General features: G+C 33.5%; 1 protein-coding gene across 1 annotated transcript in view; it reads right to left on the bottom strand.

Annotated features, from left to right (window-relative positions):
- sprt (PDZ domain-containing protein sprite) overlaps positions 1 to 15,000 on the bottom strand; it is an 80,284-nt gene that overhangs the window by 37,880 nt on the left and 27,404 nt on the right. Inside the window, 2 exon segments of the mRNA XM_067133896.1 lie at positions 2,858 to 2,948; positions 9,117 to 9,198. Coding sequence (XP_066989997.1) covers positions 2,858 to 2,948; positions 9,117 to 9,198 — 173 coding nt within the window.

The following is a 15,000-nucleotide window of genomic DNA, read 5'->3' as shown; positions in this document are numbered from 1 at the left end:
TGAATTTTTTATTTTAAAAACTTAAATTTGGAATAAAATCGAGGAAATTTTAATGAGAAAACAGAGGAGAAAGATGTGGGACTTATCGAGCACTTAGCCTACACGACGACTTTTTTGTATATTTTGATTAAATTTAAGGTTTTTTAATTAAATTTGACATTTTATTATGATAAAACTATTAAATTATTAAATTTTGTATTTAATAATTAATTTTAATTTAAATTTCCGGACATTTTAATGAGAAAACCTAAGACAAAGATATCGAACCTATCGTCCTTTTACGAGTGCCTGAAAGGCTTCTTCGTAAATTTTGATCAAATTTGGTGTTTTATCATTATTTCGACCATTTTAATATGATAAAAACTACTAAAATATTAAATTTATAGTTTTAACAAATTAAATGTAAATGAAACTCATCAAAAATTAACTTTAGAAAACCGTAAAAATTCAATTAAAATGAAAACCAGTCTACCCCATAAGTCCCTCTCAGTGCAAACTCATCCCAAACTCATCCCAAAATGACCATCTTGAAGATCACAGATGATCATTACTCCTTGGAGATCATTACTCCTTGGAGAGCATTACTCCACAGTGATCATTACTGGGAGATCATTACTCCACAGTGATCATTACTCCAAGAAGATCATCACTCCTTAGAGATCATTTCTCGCACGCACGGGGAAGCTTCCCTAATTGCAGTCGGGAAATAGAATCTTCAAATAAGTATCACGAAGGAAAGTTGCATGGGGACGTCTTTGCAACTTAGCATCAAGTGTCAAGTTGCAACTTAGCATCAAGTAAAACTTGCAACTTAGCATCAAGTAAAACTTGCAACTTAGCATCAAGTAAAACTTGCAACTTAGCATCAAGTAAAACTTGCAACTTAGCATCAAATAAAACTTGCAACTTTGCATCAAGTAAAACTTGCAACTTAGCATCAAGTAAAACTTGCAACTTAGCATCAAGCACCTAGATAGCACTTACCCTTAGTAACCACTGAGTAATTACCGGGTATTACTTACCAAGTAATTACTGGGTATCTAATAGGAGAGATATGGAACGTATGAATTATTATTATTATTATTATTATTATTATTATTATTATTATTATTATTATTATTATTATTTAATGATGGGGGCGTTGACCTCTCTCTCTCTCTCTCTCTCTCTCTCTCTCTCTCTCTCTCTCTCTCTCTCTCTCTCTCTCTCTCTCATGAAGGTAAATGAAGGTGTTTTTACACACACAAATGTTTGTGTGAAATTGGATGTGTGTGTGAGAGAGAGAGAGAGACGGAAAAAAGTAAATTATTTGTATAATAAAAATATATACATGTATGTATGTGTGTGTGTGTGTGAGAGAGAGAGAGAGAGAGAGAGAGAGAGAGAGAGAGAGAGAGAGAGAGAGAGAGAGTAAAATTATCAAGGAAACTATTCAAATTTCTTATCTATTTTTATTTTTCCTCTCTTTTTTTTTCTGGGGGAAGGGGGGCTGAGCCCCAAACCCATAACCACCCGAAAGTAATTCCCCCAACCCCCCCTCCCCCAACCAACCAGCAATCCATCACCGGCAATTACAAACATAAACAAAAACAAAAAAAATAATTACCTTGAAATTACAGCTTCCAACCTAACCATCTTCTTAAGGGCCAAGATACCTCTGGAACCATTACCATAATTCCCCATCATAATTCCCCATTTATTCCCCATTTGAGTGAAATCCCCCAACCCTACATCTTCTCCCCCATTAAAATTCATGGGATACAAGACATGGGGGCGGATACAGAGCGGATACAAGGCGGATAAAGAGGCGGATACAAGGCGCCTCTTGGAAGAGTGTTTCGACCTGGGGTTGGTACTAATTTGTAGGCGTCGAGTTGAACACATGATAATGTTGGACTGACGAGAACCGTTTAGTGGCCTTTTGCTTTCTCTCTCTCTCTCTCTCTCTCTCTCTCTCTCTCTCAGGTGGCTGAACACAGCAGGGGTAGGGAGAGAGAGAGAGAGAGAGAGAGAAAAGTATCAGAATTCTCTAATCATGATTTTTGTATTTCAAAGAGAGAGAGAGAGAGAGAGAGAGAGAGAGAGAGAGAGAGAGAGAGAGAGAGAGAGAGAGAGAGAGAGAGAGAGAAATATCACAAATCTCTAATCATGACTGTTGTATTTCAAAGTTTATTATTATTATTATTATTATTATTATTATTATTATTATTATTATTATTATTATTATAACAATATCTCTACGATAGTTTAAAAAATTATTACGATAATTCGAGAATTATTTTCACATTTTGTATCAGTTATAATTCATTAATTTAATAATAATAATAATAATAATAATAATAATAATAATAATAATAATAATAATAATAATAATAATAATAATAATAATAATAATAATAATAATAATATATGACTATTTTCGGTGTATATTAAAATAAGTATGATATATATACAATACTAAATATATATATATATATATATATATATATATATATATATGTGTGTGTGTGTGTGTGTGTGTGTGTGTGTGTAAAATTACAAATAACCATCTTCACGCCCGTTTGGGCGTTAGGCGGCTTATCGCACGCGCATTAAGGTGGGCGAGAATGGGCGTGCTTTAAATTTAAAAGGACGAATTCCCGTAGAAATTCTCCCCAGATGGGCGTGGGTGGCTGGGCGTGAATTTGGGGATCACTCACGATGATGTAAATGAAAAATAATAGAAATATCTCAAGATGGGCGTGCGTGGGCCGCTCTCCTTGCAGACTACTTAACGATGGGCGTGTGTGGGCGTTATTAATAGGCTGTTAAGTGGGCGGCCGTGGGCGTATGATAGAGAAATAGGTAATCAACTCACCATAGACACAGATCTGCTTCCAAGGTGGCCATCTTGTACACTCTGACTCTCCAAAGCTGAATGGACGGAGTGTAGGCTTTTCTTGGACGACCTGGAATAAAGACAACAATGAGATTTTCTTGAAAAGACAATGTTTTCTTGAAAAGACAATGTTTTTTTGAAAAGACAATATTTTCTTGACAAGACAATGTTTTCTTGACAAGACAATGTTTTCTTGAAAAGACAATGTTTTCTTGAAAAGACAATGTTTTCTTGAAAAGACAATGTTTTCTTGACAAGACAATGTTTTCTTGAAAAAATATTTTCTTGAAAAGAAAATTTTTTTAAAAGACTATTTTCTTTGGAAAGACAATGTTTTTTGAAAAGGCAGTTTTCTTGACAAGGCAAAGTTCTCTTGCAAAGACAATTTTCTTGAAAAGACAATGTTTTCTTGAAAAGAGTATTTTCTTGACAAGACAGTATTTTCTTGACAAGACAATATTTTCTTGAAAAGACCATGTTTTCTTGAAAAGAAATTGTTTTCTTGAAAAGACAGTTTTCTTGACAAGACAATATTATTTTGAGACAATTTCTTTACTGAAAAAAAAAAATATTTCCTTGAAACAATCCCAGCTTATCCTATAATATACTATGTATCCTATATATACTCTAGAATATCCTACGCATCGTATAGAATATCCTAGAATAGCCTACGCATCCTATAGGCATCCTAGAATATCCTACACATCCTACAGGTCTCCTAGAATATCCTATGCATCCTCCACTTTATCTAAAAGCATTGAAAAATCCGCGTCTATCGCCAATCAAATATCCTATAACATCCCTCAATAAACCCAAGAATAACCCTTAAATATCCTAAGGATATCCTAGAATATCCTACATATCCTAAGGACATCCTAAGGGTATCCACAGGATCCGTGAACAGATGAATAATTACCTGTAATCACCAAGGAACCGCAAGTGACCACTAAATGCAGACGTCCCACGGGAAAAAAATAGGATAATTGGTCGTGTAATGCAGGAACTTGGCGGGCTCAGAGAGAGAGAGAGAGAGAGATGGACAGACTGACGGGGAGAGAGAGAGAGAGATGGACAGACTGACGGTGAAAAAGATACAGAAAAAGAGAGAGATAATTGGTCATTAAGACAGGAAAATTACTATAATTAGAGAGAGAGAGAGAGAGAGAGAGAGAGAGAGAATATCACATTACATACAGGAAAATGACTATAATGAGAGAGAGAGAGAGAGAGAGAGAGAGAGAGAGAGAGAGAGAGAGAGAGAGAGAGAGAGAGAGAGAGAGAAAAATTGAGACATTTCAAACAATTTGGGATCAAACAATCGTTCCATTGTTTCACTTTCCTTTCAAACACTTGAATCAAATAAACTTTTTTCTATTATTTGATATAATTTTTTTTCTGTCTTTTTTTTTAAGTTTGTCTATTGTTAGAACTTTTACTCTGTAGCTCACTCAATTTTTTTATTTTCGATTTCAGTTTTTCAGTTGTTTTGAATTTTAGTAATTTTCGATTTTAGTTTTTCAGTTTTTTTTTAATTTTAGGATTTTTTTTCTAGATTTAAATATAATTTTGTTATATATATATGTTTTTTTTTATTGTGAATATTTTAATTATTTTTTAACGTAATTTTTTATTTTAGTTTTTCTCAATATTTTTTCCTTAATCTTAGGAATTTTTAGTTTTTTAAAATGTAATTTTAAATTTATATATATATATATATATATATATATATATATATATATATATATATATATATATATATATATATATATATATATATATATATATATATATATATATACAGTATATATTTACTGAATATGTTAATATTTTTTATTTTAAGTTATTTTTTGGTATTTTTTTAATTTTATAAAAAAATTTAGTTTTTAAATTCAATCTCGTTTTAAATTTCATTTATTCAATTTGCGATTAAATTTCTTATATTTTTCTGAAATATATAAGAGAACTCGATCTTCCATTACTCTCTCTCTCTCTCTCTCTCTCTCTCTCTCTCTCTCTCTTTCAAATTTCATTGCGGTTTTTTTTTCTAAATCGTGTGTGTAACCATTTCCTGTCGGCTGTGGTTCGAGGAACTTCCCACAATGCTTCGCTCGCTGACGAAGCTTTGTGAGATCTTATTGATATTTTTTTATTTTTTTATTTCCAGATATATTACAAATGAATTCAATTTCTGATATTTTTATCAATATTATATATCTTATTTATTCATTGTTTGGTTGTTATTGATAATAATAATAATAATAATAATAATAATAATAATAATAATAATAATAATAATAATAATAATAATAATATCACAATTATGATCAGTATTTAAATGATAGAATTATTATTATTATTATTATTATCATTATTATTATTATTATCGTATATACTAATGATTCAATAGTCATTAATACAATTAATTTATTATTATTATTATTATTATTATTATTATTATTATTATTATTATTATTATTATTATTACCTAAAATAATAGAACCATTTCTCCTTACTCTTAATATCATATTATTCAAATCTCCCACCCACCAACAATCTCCACCTATCTCCTCCTCAATCTCCTCCCTCTTCCTCCCTCTCTCCCTCTCTCTCCCTCTCTCCCTCTCTCTCCCTCCCTCCTCCACTTCCTCCTGCCTTTCACATTTCTCATGAGGCTGACGTAACATTGGGAACGTTACCAGACCACATTAGCAACAAGAAACATGATGGCGGCCTTCAGAGAGAGAGAGAGAGAGAGAGAGAGAGAGAGAGAGAGAGAGAGAGAGGCGGGGAAGAAGTCTTCTGTACTAGAGAGAGAGAGAGAGAGAGAGAGAGGGGGGAAGAAGTCTTCTGTACTAGAGAGAGAGAGAGAGAGAGAGAGAGAGAGAGAGAGAGAGAGAGAGATGGAATCTTCTTCACTAGAAAGAGAGAGAGAGAGGGAGAGAGAGATGGACGAGAGTTCTGTACTCGAGAGAAAGAGAGAGAGAGAGAGAAGACTTCTATACTAAAAAATAGAGAGAGAGAGAGAGAGAGAGAGAGAGAGAGAGAGAGAGAGAGAGAGAGAGAGAGAGAAAGAGAGTGAGAGAGATTTCGGCAGACTTTCCATAGCCATAGTTAAGCGTCATTAGGAGGACCAACCCTCGGGTCAAATCTCTTTCTCCATATTCTTGAAAGTTTTCCTCATTATTCTTCAGATTATTATTCAATATTCTTTTAAAATATGCGTCCTATATTCATGAGCTTTCTTTTCTCTCTATAAAAAATAATTTTTTCAGTTCCATCTAAGAATTTTTTATCGGTTTTATATATTTTATTTTTCTGTCTTTATGGTTGTTTAATCATCTCTCTCTCTCTCTCTCTCTCTCTCTCTCTCTCTCTCTCTCTCTCTCTCTCTCTAAAAAAATTAATTTTCTAAATTTTATTAAAGATTTTTTTATCTATTTTATATATTTTCTTTTTCTGTCTTTAAGGTTGTTTGACCATCTCTCTCTCTCTCTCTCTCTCTCTCTCTCTCTCTCTCTCTCTCTCAAAAATAATTCTATAAATTTTATCAAATTTTTTTTATCTATTATATATATTTTCTTTTACTTATCATCGAGTTTGTCTGATCATCTCTCTCTCTCTCTCTCTCTCTCTCTCTCTCTCTCTCTCTCTCTCTCTCTCTCTCTCAAATACGGATCCTTTCTTTAATGATATATCATTTTTCCGTCAGAGAAACACGCAACAAGAAGGGTAGACAGAGAGAGAGAGAGAGAGAGAGAGAGAGAGAGAGAGAGAGAGAGAGAGAGAGAGAGAGAGAGGACAATGGAATGTCAGCAAAAAATTGGTCAAAATTTGTACCCTGTCTATTTCTACAACTAGTGGATCGATGTATGTTAAAAAATCATTTTTTAAGCTTTATTTTTACACGTTATTAAAATAATTTGGTTAATATATTTTGTATCATAATAATAGTAATAATAATAATAATAATAATAATAATAATTATTATTATTATTATTATTATTATTATTATTATTATTATTAATTCCATAAGGATAAAATTTAAGATTATGTTCCTGTCGAACAAAATATTCAAATACTCAAGAACAGAACAAAATTGATAAAAAAAAAAACAGATAAAAATACGATTTAAAAAATCAGTTTTTATTTGATTAAAACTTCTGCTCGGATCATGTGATAAAATTCCTTGAAATCTGGCACAAACTTGTCAAATCGTTTTGATTTATCGACTGAATTAGCCATAATTGCATTTCCAATGTCATTCCGGGTAATCTAATATATGTACGTATATATACTTTCTATTTTATATATGTGTGTGTGTGTGTCTGTAACAGCTCTATTCAAACCCATTCTCTGCATCACACCTGTCACTTTTAGAAAATAAAAAAAGTAAAAAATGCGCAATCGAGTTTTCTGTACAGCCGCTACAGCGTATATAATCAAGGCCACCGAAAATGGATCTATCTTTTGGTGGTCTCGGTATAATGCTGTATGAGCCGCGGCCCATGAAACTTTAACGACGGCCCGGTGGTGGCCTATGCTATATCGTTGCCAGACGCACGATCATGGCTAACTTTAACCTTAAATAAAATAAAAACTACTGAGGCTCGAGGGCTGCAATTTGGGATGTTTGGTGATTGGAGGGTGGATGATCAACATTCCAATTTGCAGCCCTCTAGCCTCAGTAGTTTTTAGGATCTGAGGGCGGACGGGAAAAGTGCGGACAGAATAAAGTACTTACAGAAAAAGTGACGGAATGAACAGACATAAAAATGCGGACAAAAAAAGTGCTGACGGAAGAAAAGTGCGGACAGAAAAAGTGCGGACAGAAAAATGCGGACAGAAAAAGTAGGGACAGAAAAAGTGGACAGAAAAAGTGCGGACAGGAAAAAAGTGCGGACTGAAAAAGTGCTGACAGAAAAAAGTGCGGACAAAAAAAGTGCTGACAGAAAAAGTACGGACAGAAAAAGTGCGGACAGAAAAAGTGACTCCGAAAAAGTGCGGACAAAAAAAAGTGCGGACTGAAAAAGTGCGGACGGAATGAAGTGCAGACATAAAGATGCGGACAGAAAAAAGTGCTGACAGAAAAAGTGCGGACAGAAAAAAGTGCGGACTGAAGAAGTGCTGACAGAAAAAGTACGGACAGAAAAAGTGCTGACAGAAAAAGTACGGACAGAAAAAAGTGCTGACAGAAAAAGTGCGGACAGAAAAAAGTGCGGACTGAAAAAGTGCTGACAGAAAAAGTACGGACAGAAAAAAGTGCGGACAGAAAAAGTGCTGACTCCGAAAAAAGTGCGGACAAAAAAAAGTGCGGGCAGAAAAAAGTGCGGACAAAAAAAAGTGCGGACAGAAAAAGTGCGGACTCCGAAAAAAGTGCGGACAAAAAAAAGTGCGGACAGAAAAAAGTGCGGACAGAAAAAGTGCGGACAGAATAAAGTGTGGACGGACAGACAAAACCGTCACAATAGTTTTCTTTAACAGAAAACTAAAAATTGAGTGAAATTGGTCAAATAACCACGCTATTTGTGGTCAGCAATTTCAGAGATTTCTGACAGAGCAGATTGCGTCAGATTGTCAGACCTGACAAAGAAAAAAACAAACAAACATAGACCACAAACGTAGAATTGACAAAGAAACAAATAAACAAACATAGACCACAAACGTTTAGTGGAATTGCTAAGTAAAACATTAGTTTTGGAGCGATTCTTGAGATTGGCTGGGAAATTATACGCTTGGGATTATTTGTGGGAGAAACATTACCTGATTTGGGGATAAATGAAAGAGAATAGATTCTATTTTGAGATAGGTAATAGACCCTTGGATAGAACTAGATAGAAAAACATATATAAAGTTGGGAATAAAAGAGAATAGATTCTATTTTGAGATAGGTAATAGACCCTTGGATAGAACTGGATAGAAAAACGTATATAAAGTTGGGAATAAAACAGAATAGATTCTATTTTAAGATAGATAATAGACCGGTGAATAGATGCAGATAAAATATAAGATATAAAATATATAAAATATACAAAATATCAACCTCAGATTATCCCAAACCCCTAGACAATTTCTTAAGTTGGGACTGAATGAAATTATTGTGGTAGAAATTCTGGCTGTTTTGAGAGACAAAAAAGTGAATAGGTTCTATTCCGAGATAGATAATAGACCGGTGAATAGATGCAGATAAAATATAAGATATAAAATATATAAAATATACAAAATATCAACCTCAACTCACCTCAAACCCCTCGAAAGCTTCTTCAGATTCGATTCACTCAACCTCGGAGTTGGGGATTCCATGCGCAGGGCGCGTTTCAGATCTGGAAAAGTTTGAATAAAATTAATGAATTTCTTGATTAATTCCAGTTCCCTATTTATTCATTTAACCTTTCAGCAACTTGTTTGTGTGTCTGTTTGTTCGTACGTTGTTTGTGACGAGTGTTTTTTTTTTTTTTTTGGAGAGTTATTGTGGCTTGTGTTTGCGAGAAGATAGGAGGAATTTGATGAATAATAGCGAAAGAATTTGATAAATGACACGCGTCAGGGGAAAGAGAGAGAGAGAGAGAGAGGAGAAATAACGGAGAAAGAATTTGCTATTGACACGTGCCAGGGGAAAGAGAGAGAGAGAGAGAGAGAGAGAGAGAGAGAGAGAGAGAGAGAGGATTATTGGATAAAAGAATTTGATAATGACACGCGCCGGAGGAGAGAGAGAGAGAGAGAGGAAAGTAGAAATTTGAAAGAATTAGGAAGGTGAATAATGCATTAAGAGACAGACAGAGAGAGAGAGAGAGAGAGAGAGAGAGAGAGAGAGAGAGAGAGAGAGAGAGAGAGAGACGGCTGTCTTTTGTGTGTATGGATAGAGAAAAAGGGATCCTGAAATTATAGGATGCCATGTAAAAAGGAATCCCTATTATTCCTCAGCTTTTGTTAGGTACAGAGAACAGGGGGGAGTCCTTTTTTTATCTCTTTTATTTATTGCTTTCCTTAGAGGTTCCAAAGTCTTTTTTTTTCTTTTATTATCATACTAATTTATCATAATTTTAGAATATATTTTATATATAATTATTGCTGTGCAAAAACTGACTGATTTTCAGAAATTTGATTGAATTTTTCAAACTTATATTTAAGACACTGAGATTTTAAATAGCTGGTATGTAAAGTTCTTAATATTTTAAAAATGTTTCGATCATTTTATAATTTATAAATGTCTAATCAGCCACTAAATGTCAAAATGAACGAAGATAAAAGGAATTTCAATTTAAAATGCCATTGCTTACTTAGGTAATATGTGTCGCAGCTCATAATTTTTCAAGTTCAGAGTCATATTTCATAATGTTTCGGACAATCCAGCGTTATTTTCAGGCATTAAAAAGAAAATATGAACGTTTATTTACAAAAAAGGCCTATAGAAATTTTTGAAATATCATCTCAACTTTAAACAAAAATTTTTAACTTTTCTCAACTTTCATGAAGAGACGAATCGAGCAAAGCTTTGGGAATCCCATAGATATTCGTCCACATTTCATAATGTTACGTCCATAAATCTAAGCTTAATTCTTTAGGAAATGAACGAATGAAATGGAAACTTACGATCATAAAGAAAAATCTCCCTTTCGCGTAATTGATGCTTGTCAAAGTCCCCGTATTATTTGTTTTGTTTTGTTTTTCATTTATTTTTTCTTGTTCAAGAAAACGTGACGAAGAAAAACTGCTTATCTGTGATCAAATGGTGTCTTTGAAAGTTGTTTTGTGACTGTGTACTTGTTTTTATTTGTTTGTTTGTTGCTTAAAAGTAAGCAGTGATGATAAAGTATGATATTAATTGTTATGGGTTCCTCATGTGTAGACGAATTATTTTATAAACAAATATCTAAAAATATTTAATGTTAGACTCGTGGCAAGAGAGAGAGAGAGAGAGAGAGAGAGAGAGAGAGAGAGAGAGAGAGAGAGAGAGAGAGAGAGAGAGAGAGAGAGAGAGAGAGAGATGAGAAATAATACTAAAAGACACAGCGTGGCCCTGGTATAATATAGCTAGCTGAAAAGAGAGAGAGAGAGAGAGAGAGAGAGAGAGAGAGAGAGAGAGAGAGAAATAATAATAAAAGAGTAGCTAGAAAAGAGAGAGAGAGAGAGAGAGAGAGAGAGAGAAATAATACTAAAAGACACAATGTGTCCCTGGTAGCTAGCTGAAAAGAGAGAGAGAGAGAGAGAGGAGAGAAACAATACTAAAAGACACAGAGTTGCCATGGTAGCTAGCTGAAAAGATAGAGAGAGAGAGAGGGAGGAGAAGCACTACTAGAAGACCAAAACGTAAATATTCGGGCGGCGCGACCTTGTGTCCACGAGAAAAACAAATATATTTGGCCCCTAAATTGTTACCCTGACTTCGATAACAAGGGAGATAAGGGCTCGGGACATCCATTGGACAGGGTGTCCCCTTAGAAGGGTGGAGTGGGGGCTATATGCCTAAAATGGACGAGATTATTCGATGTGTCTAGTGTCCAGGTTGGACTAAGTAATCGCTTGTTCGATTTTGTGAGAATTGATTTGATTTGAAGATTATTTTCTCTCTTTTTATGAGTATTATTTGTGTTTTATGGTTTATTTTCGTTATTCAATAAATAAATAAGTTATTTTTATATATAGTTTATCTTTTTTATTGTCTATTTTGGCTCTATAAATATATATTAACATTATTCGAATCTCTTCAAGAGTTTCGAATGCAGAAATATATAAGCGCAATCAAACCGTTTGTCCGATTGGATTTAACAAGGACTTAGATTCTTCAAATGGAATTTTTATTCAAATTTCAATCGATTTACCTGATCATAGACACATTAACATAAATATTTTTCAAAAACTTAATTTTTTATTAATATTTAAAGGAAAATCTCTTTCTTAAACAATTAAAATGGCATATCAAAGTCACTTGAAGCCATTCGAACACCGAGGTCGTGTTGATATACCTTTATTTGGTTTCAATAAACAAACGGGTCTGGTTTAGCAGTTGCTAAGTTGTCTAGTTATTGCCAAATCGAAATATATAAATATATATATAATTATATACGTAAATTTATCCATTCTTTCAATTACAGATACGTAACATTTATATATTTACACAAATTTACACAAATATTAAGTTACAGATTTTAAATCGTATTCACTATACCTTGTCAAGTACACCCTTAGACACCTATATCTCTATGTGCTGCGTGTCTGTGTGTTTTTGTGTGTGTGTCCCTAACGCGGAACTATGGGTAATCTGACTCATAATATCTCCCAACGTCTCCCAAAGCCTCCCTATCAAAGCTTCAATCTCCCACGTACTAATTAATTCTGCTATCAAGTTCATCTGAATTTTTATTGTCGCACTTTTTTTTCTGTCCGCCCTCAGATCTTAAAAACTACTGGGGCTAGAGGGCTGCAAATTGGTATGTTGATCATCCACCCTCCAATCATCAAACGTACCAAATTGCAGCCCCCTAGCCTCAGTAGTTTTTGAGATCTGAGGGGTGACAGAAAAAAGTGCTGACGGACAGACAAAGATAGTTTTCTTTTACAGAAAATTAAAAATCGTGGATGACGAGGCTAAAATGATAAGGTTACAGTTTCCTTGAATTATATATGAAAACCTTAAATAATCATAGATTTTAAAGCAAATGAAACGATAAATAATAATAATTCCTTCATTAACCACAAGCAAGCAAGCAACTTTGGCGGGCCGACATCAAGTACCGTCACAGAGAACGCGCCCTGTACACAAACCCACTCAGACGTGAGACAAAAAATAAGTGAAAATTAAAAAGCACGCCAAGAAGAAGAAGAAGAAGAAGAAGAAGAAGAAGAAGAAGAAGAAGAAGAAGAACTGTTCTCCCTCTACGCCTTATTACCAGACGGAAATAGAGTTCAAAAATACGTCACGTAGCTTCTTGATGTCGTTACGGGCTGAACTTTTCCTGCTCAAATCGCATTGTGTCCCGCTTGCAAGCGCTGGGTTATCATATGGAACGCTCCTTCTGTTCTCTCTCTCTCTCTCTCTCTCTCTCTCTCTCTCTCTCTCTCTCTCTCTCTCTCTCTCTCTCTCTCTCTCTGGCCGAAATACCAGGGCGAGTAATGGCTTTTGTAATAAGGTTTTTAACCAACCAGCTATGCCTATAAACTTAATATACAATTATATGGAACGATCCTTCTGTTCTCTCTCTCTCTCTCTCTCTCTCTCTCTCTCTCTCACAGATTGCTCTTTTAATTACCAGTTATTGCTTTTTATTTTATTTACATAATTATGAAATTCTTTTTTATAATTATTTTTAAAATCAGAAAGTAAATATATATTTTCCTCTGGTCATTTCTCTCTCTCTCTCTCTCTCTCTCTCTCTCTCTCTCTCTCACGCACAGACATTGCTCTTTTAATTACCAGTTATTGTTTTTTTATGATTTACATAATTATGAAATTCTTTATTATTTTTTCAGATCAAACATTTTCCTCTGGTCATTTCTCTCTCTCTCTCTCTCTCTCTCTCTCTCTCTCTCTCTCTCTCTCTCTCTCTCTCTCTCTCTCTCTCTCTCTCTCTCTCTCATTGCTCTTTTAGTTGCCAGTTACTGTTGTTTTTTATTTTACATAATTATGAAATCCTTTTTTACAATTATTTTCAAATCAGAAACCAAATACAATTTTCCTATGGTTATTTGAGATCTCTCTTGTGTTATACCTCATTATTATAATATTAAAATCAACCCTTTGTATTAAAATATAATACTATTGGTCTGCAACCGGACGATTATTAAATCTAATCGTCGTACATCAGGCACCCTTCCATTTCCAGACAATGGCTCCTCGTAACTGTGACATCATGACGTATGCTAAAACAGTTATTTGTTTATTTTTTAATATAAGATCAATTTTTTAATTGTTGCAAGATTTATTGTTGTTTATTCTGGGGGAGGTTCTGAATTAATCTTATAAAATATAAATGCCAGGAATCTATAAAGATCAAAATCTTTCATTTTAAATTGAATTGTAGGCCTAACGGGACTAAAGTGTGGAGTCTGAGATGTTTGATGTCTTGAAAATAACAGAAAATATTATCTGGAAGAGAGAGAGAGAGAGAGAGAGAGAGAGAGAGAGAGAGAGAGAGAGAGAGAGAGAGAGAGAGAGAGAGTAAATGCCAGGAATCTGTAGAAGTCCAAAAATCTTTACTTTTATAAGTGGGATTATTGGCCTAATGTCTAAGATGTTTAATGTTTTAAATTGACAGAGAATATTATCCGGAAAAGAGAGAGAGAGAGAGAGAGAGAGAGAGAGAGAGAGAGAGAGAGAGAGAGAGAGACGGAATCCCTTGATAGAAAAAAAAAACAGGTAACTTAATCTCGAAACAACCAGCGGAGATCAGCATTGAAATGTGCCTAGTCAGCACTTGTCCCAATGCGTTGGATAAACTCCCCTGGCTATGACTTAGGCTTCGCCTGTGTTAGATGAATGTGATTAATTTTATTAATATATATATGTGTGTGTTTGTGTGTGTATGTAAATATATATGCAAGGTTCCACGTTTTTATATTTTTAAATAAAAACCAACTGTATGAATTTATTTATTAGTTGCTATATATATTTGTATATGTATGTATGTATGTATGTATATATATATATATATATATATATATATATATATATATATATATATATATATATATATATATATATATATATATATATATATATATATATATATATATATATATATATATATATATTCCTGGACCTCTGTACGATAATAGGGCAGACACTGATCTCCTGTTTCTTATATACATTATATATATAAAATTCCACATTTTCTATATTTCTAAATAAAAAACTAACAGATAATTCTTTTTTATATAACCACCATCTTTCAAGATCATCAGTAACTGATAATTATTAGTAAGCATAAACATCCCACGTGTCTAAAAAAAAATAAATAAATAAACCAAAAACATTCGACTGACTCTGACAGGACATAGACCTGACAACATTCCAAGCCTGAATTACTGACAACACCTTTACACCTTTTCTCAGTGACATTTTCAACAGCTTTTGATTTTTTTTTATTTACTTTTTTTAGTATTGTTTCTTTCGTTAATTTCTTTTG

The sequence above is a fragment of the Macrobrachium rosenbergii genome, chromosome 34, assembly GCF_040412425.1.
Source record: "Macrobrachium rosenbergii isolate ZJJX-2024 chromosome 34, ASM4041242v1, whole genome shotgun sequence".
NCBI lineage: Eukaryota > Metazoa > Arthropoda > Malacostraca > Decapoda > Palaemonidae > Macrobrachium > Macrobrachium rosenbergii.
Note: the sequence above shows the minus strand (reverse complement) of the source record. Positions and strands in the feature narration are given on the sequence as shown.